Source organism: Mesitornis unicolor, unplaced genomic scaffold (genome assembly GCF_000695765.1).
Source record: "Mesitornis unicolor isolate BGI_N332 unplaced genomic scaffold, ASM69576v1 scaffold15342, whole genome shotgun sequence".
Lineage (NCBI taxonomy): Eukaryota > Metazoa > Chordata > Aves > Mesitornithiformes > Mesitornithidae > Mesitornis > Mesitornis unicolor.
In genome coordinates this window covers 1-12558 of record NW_010171333.1, presented here as the reverse complement: position 1 = coordinate 12558, position 12558 = coordinate 1, and the positions used below count along the sequence as shown (strand labels likewise).

At 46.2% G+C, this 12558-nt stretch overlaps 1 protein-coding gene across 1 annotated transcript; it reads left to right on the top strand.

Moving 5' to 3' along the window:
• Nucleotides 1-429: 429 nt before the first annotated feature.
• FLCN (folliculin) lies at nucleotides 430-9594 on the top strand. The gene is made up of 11 exons (XM_010179999.1): nucleotides 430-707; nucleotides 2389-2535; nucleotides 3219-3440; nucleotides 3918-4078; nucleotides 4839-4930; nucleotides 5678-5868; nucleotides 6705-6818; nucleotides 7193-7316; nucleotides 7539-7670; nucleotides 8304-8409; nucleotides 9187-9594. Exons 1-11 carry the CDS (start codon nucleotides 459-461, stop codon nucleotides 9386-9388), a joined length of 1740 nt encoding a protein of 579 aa, XP_010178301.1. The 5' UTR covers nucleotides 430-458; the 3' UTR covers nucleotides 9389-9594.
• Nucleotides 9595-12558: the final 2964 nt, after the last annotated feature.

Below are 12558 nucleotides of genomic sequence, written 5' to 3'. Positions count from 1 at the left end.
GGTGAGCAGGCCCGGTCGCGACTCGTTGCGGCCTGAGGCCTCCGGGCATAGAGGTCTGGTCGGGTAGGGCCGGAGGTGTCCGGGCACGGAGGTCTGGTTGGTCAGGCCCTAGCTTGTCTAAGACCGGAGGTGTCCGGCCGCTGGTAGTCTTGTCCGGTCCCATCCCACCTCCGTGGCACCTGAGGTGTCCCAGCTCGGAGTCAGGGGCCCGGGCCCGGGGGATCGGTCAGCTCTGGTCCCATCCCGTCAGGGCACGAAGGGCTGGTCCTTGCTCGGTTGACCCTGTGGTTGAGTTGTGCTGGTCCCTTAAACTGAGCTTAAGACCAGCTGCTCCTGGAGGGGTATAGAGCTGGACTTGTCCTAGTCAGGCCTAAGAGGTGCTTTGATTTCTGGTGTGCTGACGCTGTGTGCTTTTCCCCTTGCCTGCAGGAGGCTGACGTATGCGCTGAGCTCTCACTATGAATGCTATTGTTGCCCTCTGCCATTTTTGTGAGCTCCACGGTCCTCGCACACTCTTTTGCACCGAGGTTCTGCATTCACCACTTCCCCAAGGCGCGAGCAGCGGGGACATCTCTGGGCAGAATGAGCAGGCGGAGGAGGAGGAAGGTGGCATTCAGATGAGCAGTCGGATCCGCTCGCACAGCCCGGCAGAAGGTGCCAGCGCCGACTCCAGCAGCCCAGGGCCAAAGAAGTCAGACATGTGCGAGGCAAGTGTGAATGTGTGCGGATGTCAGTGGTCCTTGGCTTAACTAAAGGGATCTTGGATTCTCTAAGGCAAATTGAATTAAAGGAGAGAAAAAAAGAAAGTGAGCTGCACTGGTGTCGTGGTTTAGGGCTGGCCCGGCCACTAAATCCTGGGCAGATGCTCTCTGTTAACCCCTCTCCCTTCCCCAGAAGGGAAGAGAAAAGAGAGTAAGGGAGAGAGACTTATGGGTTGGAAAATAAAACTAACAAGTTTAATGAAACAGTAATACTGATACTACAGGATAATAATGTAAATAGGAAAATAATGGAATATATACAGATATGTACAAATGTATTTACAAAACCAATATAAAATCCTCCCCCAATGATGATGACGGCACCAGAGGCTCTTGGAGCACTGGAAAAGTCCCAGACTGAACTCAGCAGCAGTGGGAGCTGATGCAGGAACACAGGGATCAGGATCAGAGGCAGATGAACCAGGAGGGTTCTGCTCAGACTTTGGCCATTGCAGGATTGAGAGGGATGGAAGGGTCTGAGCTGGAAGGGCTCCAAGATGGAAGAAGGGTCAAGACCCTTGTGATCCCTCAGCTTTATACCGAGTATGACATGTGTGGGATGCAATACCTTGTTGGTCAGTTTTGGGTCCACTTTCCCCCCCGTAGGTGCAGACACGGCACCCATGGTGAGACAGCTTGGCCTTGAACATTTTTCAGTACACGTTGTCTGGGAAAAACGTGCTGCCAGTTTTCAGCAGGTTCAGCCACTTAAGAGAGACCGAGCTGAAAAGTAAAATCACTAAATAGAAAATGAGTTCTGTTTAGCTCAAACCAGGACAACTGGTTTTGTACGTGGCTGCTAGTACCAGAAGATAGCCAGATTCTCATAAAGTGTAATGATCTACGACAACGGGACGAAGGAACTGTTGTTGAGCTTACAGACCTTGACATAATGATGTCTTGAGAACCTGTGGTTCACTTGTGGCTGCAAAATGCTCCTCTCATCCTTGAAGAACATTTAGCGGTTTTTGGTTAGAAAACAGAAAAAAAATGCAAAAGCAATTAAACCAATGTGTATTTGGAAAATGTATGCTCCCAGTCATTACTGTGCTTGTCTGTTATTAGTGCTTGCTCTGAGGTGTTTGTTATTTACTGTCCTTTAGGTTTTGGCCAGTTTTGTTAGGCTGGTTGCTTTCACAGCAGCCGTTAACTGAATTCTGTCAGGTTTTTGGTTAGAAAACAGAAAAAAAATGCAAAAGCAATTAAACCAATGTGTATTTGGAAAATGTATGCTCCCAGTCATTACTGTGCTTGTCTGTTATTAGTGCTTGCTCTGAGGTGTTTGTTATTTACTGTCCTTTAGGTTTTGGCCAGTTTTGTTAGGCTGGTTGCTTTCACAGCAGCCGTTAACTGAATTCTGTCACTTGTAGAGCCAGCACCAAGTTCACAATCAAATTAAATAGTGGAAAACAAGCACAGGAAGTATAGCATGCAGAGCTCTATCTGAGGGGCTGGGTTCAAATCCTGACCCCAACTCGTGTTTCTTGTCTTCTGAGTATTTGTCATTTTAGCTGTATGTGTAAATAAAAAAAATCCTCTACATTTTTGAGGGGAATATGCAGAGGCCTTTGGAAATCTTAGGTAACTGCATGCTCATTTATGGTTGGATTTGCTTTTCTATCTTCAGGGTTGCCGCTCTCTTGCAGGAGGACATCCCGGCTACGTCAGCCACGACAAAGAAACTTCCATCAAGTACGTCAGCCACCAGCACCCGAATCACCCCCAGCTCTTCAGCATCGTGCGCCAGGCCTGCGTTCGCAGTCTGAGCTGTGAGGTAACTGCCTTGGGGTATGGGAGAAAACGCCTTTATGGCCTTATGCATCATTTCAAATCCAAGATCTTTGCTGATCCTGCCTGCTCTGTGCAGCCTGAAAAGAAGAGGGAATGGAGGTGGACAGACAGACACGCAAGTCTGTTCCTTCCAGGACTGATGGGAATTTTGAAGGTTCATCTTTGATAACCTTGAGGGTTCCTTCATCTCACCTTGTGAGACCAAAACTTTCCGTGTCTTGGTATTGTCTCTGTGTGTTTATTGTTTTTCTTTTGAAGTTAAACTGTTTTTGTAAAAACATAGGAATCTGTTGCTTAGTGCTAAAAATACTTGATCTGTGTAGACCATTAACATTCAGCATCTCATAGAAGTGAAGGGACAAATGAGTGTTTATGGGCCAGGATCAGCAAAATCCTTTGTGGATTCTTAAAAGTACTGGAGTTGAATAGAGCCCAGTTCTTAAAATACAGTTACATGGGAGGTTTTTTAAAACTACTGTTACCTTGAAGGTTTTTTAATGTCTGTAGGATACCTCTGGGGGTCTGTTTGACTCTGGGTTTTGGATAGTAGCCTAAAAAGGGCTTGTTTTATTCACCAAGTGTGTGTTAAAGAGCAGAGAGCTTTGCTCAGTTTATTACCATTTCAGCTGTGTGATGTGCTTGGGTGCTTGTGTCCCTTCCCTTCAGGTCTGCCCAGGACGTGAAGGCCCTATTTTTTTCGGAGATGAGCAGCATGGTTTTGTGTTCAGCCACACCTTCTTTATCAAAGACAGCCTCGCTCGAGGTTTCCAGCGCTGGTACAGCATCATCACTATCATGATGGACCGGATTTACCTCATCAACTCCTGGCCTTTCTTGTTGGGAAAAATCAGAGGCATCATTGACGAGCTTCAGGGCAAAGCACTTAAGGTAGGGCAGCGCACAGAGTCCATTTAACTCGGGGTTGTGAGAGTTGATGTACAGCTGAGTCAAAACGCTGATTCAGCTCATTGCAGCCAGGGTGGTCATTAGGGCTGACACAGGGGACAAGGGGACAGTGTGTATCTGGGGATGTAGGAGGGAAGGAACAAGAGGCTTCATCATTTTAAGCCAGTCATGACAATTTTCACAGACCTAACTGCTGGACAGTAGCTCTGTTAGAAATGTAACTAAAGGTGTGACGACAATGGTTTCAGACCACAAGTTGGTCTGAATAATGATAATTTTAGTGAATTTAAGGATAAGATGTCCCTTTCCTCTCTTTTCCCATAACTTACAGTGTATTTTAGGTGATTGTGCATGACGCAGTCTTTTCACTTCATATTTTTGTTGAAGTTTTTTGGCTCAGCTCTATGTGAGTAATTTATCTTCTTCAGTCTCTTGTACTGCCCTTTCTCTGTGGTGTAGGTGTTCGAAGCAGAGCAGTACGGGTGCCCTCAGCGTGCCCAGCGGATGAACACGGCCTTCACTCCCTTCCTGCACCAGCGGAACGGCAACGCAGCCCGCTCCTTAACGTCCCTGACCAACGACGAAAACCTCTGGGCGTGCTTGCATACTTCCTTTGCTTGGTAATGCCACTCATGTTTCTGGCTTCTAGAACTCTCACAAAAGAGAACATTGTGATATTTTGAAAGGCTGGAAATGTGATTTGAGCATTTGGGTATATTTTTCTTGAGGTAGTAAGCTGGACTTTGCCAGCTCTGAGTTGGAGGGAGCTAAGCACAGAAAGACAGAAGTCTGCTGATGCCTTTAGGACAAAAAGTCCTTTTGCTGTGAAGTAAACATAATAATGTGGCTGCTAATGGAAACCATGTCTGTCTAGATGGAAAGGCTTTGCAGTATAAAAATAAATATGGAAGAAAACAAGAAAAGATGCTCCTACCACCAGCTGCTTGTACGTCGGATACACACTCTAAGTACAGTGGTTGTTCACCTGGAAATGCTGTGTATTGGGACAGGCAGCGTGGGAGGTGCAGGCATTTGTCACTGTGGTGTGTCTGTGGGAGTCCAGTTGCTCCAGTGCCTGACTTGCTCATCCAGCTTCCCTGGAAAGATGCCACGGAGAGGGTTGCAACACTGGCGTGTGACTTGGATGGGGGACTTGCAAAAGTAATTGCAAATTGTAGGCCTTTTGGTGACTTGGAGTGGCAGAGGTTGTAAGATGCATTGATAGTTACAACACAGAGGAAAGCAGAGCGATGTGTTGAAATAAACACAGATTGGTTAGTGGTTTTTTTTGTTAAACTGGTCACACCAAGTTTCTTACTGGATTTTTGCACCTAGCAAGCAGGCTTAGTGAATGCTACTTATTTCTTCCAATGTCTCCAGGCTTTTGAAAGCTTGTGGCAGCCGACTTACAGAGAAACTTCTGGAGGGAGCACCAACAGAAGACACCCTCGTTCAGATGGAAAAACTTGCAGGTGAGGTTGAAGTTTCCAGAGCTGGAAAACCCTCTGAGAATGCTGTGGATGCTAAAACACCAAGCCCTTTCATCAGCACCATAAGCAGAGGCATCTCTCCTCAACGTTACCTTAGTGGTAGACTCTGCAGTAGCTGATGCGCTCTCCCGTATGGAGATGACTCTGACAGGGATGTGACCTCGAGGCCCTCAGCCTTGTAGGCTCTCTGTGTGCACATGTGGTGTTTGTTACTTGTGTGGGAGCATTGCATCACTGTGATTATTCTTCCCTCAGGCTGGACTGGCCCTCCCAATGAACCTCTGTGGCCAGAAGAATTTGCAGTCACAACATATGAAGCATTCTTGCTCCTTATTCTACAAAATTTCTAAAATTAAAAGATCATATTTTTTTTCTTGCATTGAATTCATTTATTAGTCTATTTAAACTACAATCTACAAAACCTGCCTCAGAGCTTTAACCGTGACCTTTAAAGCAAGAATAGAGAACACATAGCTGGTCAAAAGGTTTGACTTTGTGTCCTGCAGAAGATGAAAGATCCTTGACCCTTTAGTGGTTATCTTATGTCTGAACTATGAAACTTCATTAGCACTCCAGGTGTGTCTGTGATGCTAGGACTTTAAGTTACTGCGCTCAGGATCCCCCACATACACCCAAAATCAGTTGGCTGCACCATGTGTAAGCACTTCTGAGGCAGTTCCCATCCTAGAGAACAACACTTTTTATGACCACTCTGCCTCTTTTTCCTAGACCTGAAGGAAGAGTCAGAAGGCTGGGATGGTTCTGAGGAAGAAGAGAAGCCTTCACCTCAGCCAGATATTGTGGAAGGGCAGGAGCTGTCTAAATGCTCCCCTGAAAGATCTCTGATGCCAGATCGCAACAGCTGGAACATAGCTCACAGAAGGTTGTCTGTCTTCCGCTCTCTCAGGCACATGAGACAGGTAAGGGAGGAGATGATGCTGAATTCAAAAGCTAAGAACCTCTTGTTTGCCTGATAACGGTTTTTGAAAAGAAATATTTATTTCCTGCACTTGTTTCCTGTTTCTGTGTTCAATGCAGTGCCTGCACAGCTAAAAACAGAGTGATAACTGCATCTCTAAGGGCACTCCCTTCCTCTCAGATCATGTGGGCCCCTAGCGATCACCACTCATGTGGGATGGGATCATATGATTTCTCTCAAATTCAGCATTTTTCCTCTTCCCGAGAGCAGTGACAGTAATTTAATACAGAGGTCCTGCAGCATGTTCAAAGCCAAGTAGTATTTGCTTAAAACAAAAGTGTTTCAGAGGGAAAAGAAGAATTTACAAACAAAACAAGTGGTTCTGTATAGATGCAGCTTTTCTCCAGTTACCTGGCTGGGGGTTCAGTGCATTTGACCCATGATCTCTGCCACACCAGCTTGCTTTCCTAGCCAGGACACTGAAGAATCTGGAGCAACCTAGAAATGGAGCTGTTGTTCTCTTAATGTGCTTGAAATAGAACTGGATCATTGATTAGGCACGTTGGCCAAGGGGTACTTCACTGCTGTTTGTTCTTGAAGCCATAGAGGGAGGCAAATACCGCTTTGCATGTGGCACCTTTGGCACTTCTCAGAGAAATACTTCATCCTGGTGCTGTGGTTTAGAGCTATGACTCTGTGCACAAGAGCTGCTAAATTTTAACGTTCATTTCTCCAGTTCTAGACATTTTCTGATGCGGCAGTCATGGTTTTGACAGGGCAAACTGGACATTTCACTGATTTTCATAACCAAGCAGAATTGTTGGGGGTTTTTTTCAGGTTCTCGGGGCATCAGCATTCCGCATGCTGGCTTGGCACGTCCTGATGGGGAACCAGGTCATCTGGAAAGCTCGGGATATGGATCTGGTCCAGTCTGCTTTTGATGTGCTACGGGTAGAAACCTTCTCCTTTGCTTCCTGCCTGTATATCTTTACAGATACTTCTCTAGTAGTCAGCCTTCATAATGACCCGTCTCTGACATGTAATCTTGTGGAGAATGTGTCCTAAATTATGTGGGTTTGAAAAAATAAACAAAAAAAAATGCCAAAACACCCACCAAACAAAAAACCCCTCCATCTGTGGATGTCTTGGTTGTCCTCAGCAACTGCATAGTCTTTCAAGCTGAGTAGAGTATTTCTGATCCCCAAATCAGGAGCATCTGCGTGAGCAGTGCTCCAAGTCTTGGCTGGCCCTGGAAGTCAGGGAGAAAATTGTGCCTTATGGTTTAGCTTCAGTGTTTCTCTTGACGTGTTTCCTTCCTCCTCTAGACTATGCTGCCTGTTGGTTGTGTGCGGATCATCCCCTACAGTGACCAGTATGAAGAGGCGTATCGGTGTAACTTCCTAGGGCTGAGCCCTCACGTCCAAATCCCATCCCACATATTATCATCTGGTAAGAAGCTGTTGTAGATCCCTTTCCTTTCCCCGTCATCTTATGTTAAAGGACACAAGATTGATTTATTTTTTTTAATTACTGACAGGTAGTCTAACAGCGCTGCATGAACTAAAACCTGTACCACTTCATTTTTTTTCCCCAACCCTTGCGTGATCAGTTCCGGTGTTTTAGGATCTGGGCTAGTGTAGATAATGTTCTTTTGGGCCCTTGTTGCTCTAGAGTTTGCTGTCCTTGTGGAAGTTCGTGCTGCTACCCGGTCCAGCCTCTACCCAACTCTGTTTGATGACGAGCAGTCCCTCAACAAGTATGAGTTCGTCGTCACCAGCGGTAGCCCGGTTGCAGCAGATCGAGGTGGGTGATTCTGAAAGCAGAAAGAACCTGTAGCATTGTGATTAAAAGAGAAAAAACGAGCTTTTACTACTAGAAACAACAAAATCTAACCAACAATTTAAAAGTGGGTCTGAAGGAAAAAAGAAGGCACCTGAACCTGTGTGCATCTCCCAGGATCCTCCACAAAATTCCACGTTGCTTCTTGGATCAGACGTTTTTCCAGTGGATGAGCTTTAGCTCCTCTTCCCTGGAAATGAAATCAAGGCAGGCCACTGGGGGGTAGATTTTTCCCCCTTGTAGAATAGGTAGGTTTCTTCCTGACTCGAGGAAGTTTATTATCTGTCAACTAATCAAGCCAAATTCTGTGTTTAAATTGGCTGTGCTGTTATTAATAGTGTAGCTTTCGGAGAGAAAGCTGCATTAATGCACCTGACCAGAGTCCTGGTGTAAAACAAGTGCGGGCTGGTGCTCTGGAGCAGAGTATGAGGTGGGACAAATGTGAATTCTTGTCTGAAATTCCAGCAGGGATTCAGACCCAGGCCATAGAATGAATGGACAAGTCCTTGCTAACAATTACTAGTAATTTACTATGAGTAACCTATAGTATGTGTGTCCTTTTTCTCACCCTTTCGCCCCCTCTTTCTGATCTCGTAGTGGGCCCTACAATCTTGAACAAGATCGAAGCTGCCCTGACCAACCAGAACCTTTCTGTAGATGTGGTGGATCAGTGCCTTGTTTGCCTGAAGGAGGAGTGGATGAAGTAAGTACGAGTGCGCTGCTTTCAGAGAAACAGCTTTGGCACTAAGCCTGGAATGGGTACAGCAGAGTTCAGGACAAACGTAGTCAGGTAACTTCTGCTTTAGTACTGAGAGCAGCTGGCGTTGCTGTTGGGAGTTAAGGATGTCGAAGTTCTACTCCAGTCCTAACTCTCCTTTTGGCTTTCAGCAGTTCTTAACCTTTATGCTTCAGTTCATGCATCTGTAGGTTACCTACATGACAATACTTGCCTGCCCTGTACGTGTTGTGAGGATTAAGTATGCAAATACAAACACGCCTGTCAATGTGTGCTATACTCCAGTGCAGATAATACACCCAACAGATGTCATGAGCCTTCAGGCGCTACATTTCAAAGGTGCAAATAGTTATAAGGACAGACCAGGCAGTCATGTGAAATAATTCACAGAACATCAGGATTTTGGGAGTTTACCTGAAGGCCAGGTGGGCACTAGATGTGCCTCCCAGGGAGATTCCCAGTTGTCACAATCAGTTGTTTTACTTTTCGCTAGAATGAAAAGACAGACTAGAATTGTGCACATCACTGCTGAAAATAATTCCCCTAATTCATCCTCCCTTTTCTCATACTCTTCTTTCCTCCATCTTCTTCACTCAAAGCACGAGAGTAGTTTCTGTGGAATATTGAAGCTCTTATTAACATTTAGTTGCAGTAGGTACTGAGAGAGGTTACCATCACTGCTCCTTCCCTGTTTGATGCATTCAAGTCCCTTGTAACCGTGACAGGAGTTTCTTGTTTCTGCAGCAAAGTGAAGGTCCTCTTCAAATTCACTAAAGTGGACAGCAGACCCAAGGAGGATACCCAAAAACTGCTGAGCATTTTGGGAGCTGCTGAGGAGGACAACGTCAAGCTTCTCAAGTTCTGGATGACCGGCCTGAGTAAGACCTATAAGTCCCACCTGATGTCAACAGTTCGCAGCCCGACGTCCTCAGAGTCCCGAAACTGAAGGGTGCTGAGCCTCACTTGCTGCCTTGGAGAATCGCAGGGAACCCCGAGGTACCGCTGCCGAGCCCGCAGCAAGTGCGTGAGGCGGACAGCGAAACTTCATCGCTGTTCTTCTGGTCCTCAAACTAACTTGAAGAGTGACTCGAGTCTTTTCTAATTGCTGTGAGACTGGGTTAATAAGTGCTAATAAATAGTGCTGCTGTCTGTCCTGAAACTCACCTCTCAGTCTAGGCCTCCACGCTCAAGACTAAAATACAGCAGCAAGGCTCAAAAGAATTGATGTGAATTAATTAAAATCCCTACTGTCATCGTTAAGCGTTGTGGTTTGACGGTGTACCTCGGTTTTAGATTTCATTGGCAAGACTCGGATGCCTGTGACGACGTCTGGAGCTCCTGGGAGCGGATCTAGGTAATCTCTCCAAATCCCACATAAATCTCCAAAATACCTGAGAGAACAAGAACCAAAAATAAGCGAGTCGTCACAGGGTATGGATCACGTGTAAATTATTCCAAACCACTTCATGCTCGGATTTAAGAAGAGACTGTTTTCTGCTGTAGCATAAATCAGGATGTCCTATTGGAGTCCTGTCACTCCACTTTATTTATTTATATCTTAACTTGAGACAGTTTCAGCATTTGCTTTGGGAAGCTCGTCTGGGAGGCAGAATTGTAACAAAAAGATGTCTCACTGCAGCCAGCCTTCCTCTAGAGGGCAAAATCCTCACCTTGGTTTGCCTGTGGTTGCAAAACTTCCAGGTAACGACCGTAACCTCGCACGGATAAGGTTGCTGGTGGTGTTCTGTCTTCAGAAAGCGTTTTCTGGCTTCCTAACTAAGTTAAGCAGAAGAGATCCAACCTGTAGGTGCTCCCTTCTTGTATAACTCTACAGTAGCCATTTTTGCTTAATAGCTCATGGAAACATTGGTGCATTTTTTAATTACCTAAACAGATATTCCTTACCTGTATCGTAAGGAATTGCTGTTTCTGTTGTGAAGGGGTTTTTTTTTGTCTTTCTTTTTTGTTTGTTGTTTTTTTTTTCCCGGGATTATTGTTGGGAAAACTTGACGTTACCGTAGACCTTTTTACCAAGCTAGAGGCAGGTTTTACCAGGTGACCTCCTACACTCATTCGAACGAGACTCAAGCGCGGAGGGGATGTTCCAACTTGTCGCGAGTTCTGTGCTTATGCAGCAAATGTGCAAGGTTGGTTTCTGTCTGGAACATCTGTAAAATGGAGACAGGCATTAAATCGCATCAAGAGCTATTTTTGTAAAATGGACAAAGCCTGGTTTTGTGTTGATTTTTCAGTGTCCGTGTGTGTGTGTTGCGGTGGGGGAAGAAGCACTTGATCCACAAGATGATTCCTGCATCTTAGCCTGGGTCTGATTTACAGAATTTAACAGATCTTTTCCTCTTAACTTTGTATTTATCTGTTTTGTGTACATACGAAACAAGAGATGCTTGGATACATTAATTGAAAGTGCTTGACTGGACATCAACCAACCACAGGATACTCAAACAGCAGACAGGTGCTTGGGAAAAGACATTACTCTGTTACTTCAAAAACGTATTTGATTTCAGGGTTTGCAAAAAAAAGCTTGCGTTTCCCAGCTGTCAATAAGGAAACAGAGGTGCTCAGGCTGTGTGCACAGGGAAGGAAGTTTTGAATAATATATGTGCTTGCTTCCTTTGTGCTCGGTGCTAATTATGAGGGAGAAACAAAGCCTGCAACAAGTAATTAGGAAAGCGTGGACTTGTAAATCAAAATTTCCAGTGCTAGATCGGTGCTCGCTCTTGCAGCTACCTTTTATGTGATCCAGTACTCTTTATTTGTGTTCTTGAAAGCTATACTGGTCCAATTTAGAGCTGTGTAACACAACAGGTGAGGTATTATTTGGCGTCTAGACATTCTCGATTGCTGAACTCCTCTTATCTTTTAAAGAAGGCTCTTCCATGCAATCCCACATGGAAACCCAGTCTCCATCTCACCTGCTGTTGATGCATAAGCACCCATGAGCAAAGCCCATGGGTTAACATATGATTTTTGAGCCAGGGCAAGGAAACCACTAGTGTAATACTTATAAAACACGCACAGGAAAGAAGGGGGAGAGTTTCTGAAGCTTGTGAACCAGTAAAAAAACAGATGTGCTGGCCTGCCAGAACAGATCTATATGTGGGATTACCAAATAATTGTCCAGGCAAGTTCCCACAGTTCACAGATTAGGCCATGGGGGCTCGTTTTGCCGTCAGCGATAGCTGGAATGTGCACGCTGCTCTTAGCATAATTTAATTAACAAAAAAGCACGTCTGCAGCCATCTTTCACCACCCTTCTTCCCTCTAAAGGGTACGCCTTAAAGACAAGCTGATTAAAGTAGGATGTTTCTTTATTCTGGCGTGATTTCCTTTTCTGCGTGGCTGAGCAGTGCAGGCCTGGGAGGGAGGTGGGAGCTGAGCACTGCAGCTGCAGGGACAGAGTCCCCCTAGCCAGGCAGGATCCTGCTGAGGGGATCCGTTGGGAATATCCAGTGCAGTGGGCTGGTGTGTGGGGAAGGGTTGGGGTTAGGGTGAATCACAGAGTCACAGCGTGATGGGGGTGTTAGAAGGGACCCCCTGCTAGAGCAGGGTCACTCAGAGAAGATCACACAGGATCATGTCCAGAGAGTTTGAATGTTGTCAGAGAACCACACACAGCCACTCTACAACCTCTCTGGGCAGCCTGGTCCAGTGCTCTGGCACCTTTACAGTTTTTTCCTCAAGTTGAACCTCCTGTGTTCCACTTTGTGACCACTGCCCCTTGTCCTGTTGCTAGGCACAACCAAGAAGGGTCTGGTCCCATTCTCCCGACCCCTGCCCTTTAGATATTTATAAGCATTTATGAGATTTTCCCCCTCAGTCTCCTCCAGGCTGAACAGCCCCAGCTCTCTCAGCCTTTCCTCCTACGGGAGATGCTCCCTCATCACTTCAGTGGCTCTGCACTGGGCTCCAGGGAGAGGAAGGCTCTGTTTCCAGACCGGGCTCACCTACACCCGTCTTTCCCACCCCTCAAGCCCCCGTGGGGCTGGGCTCAGGGCTCCGTGAGGTGGCTGCGAGTCCTCCCTGAGGACCCTTCCCACCATCGCCCGCACGGAGCCACCGCGCATGCGCTGGGCAGTGGCAGGGCCATGAGGGCGG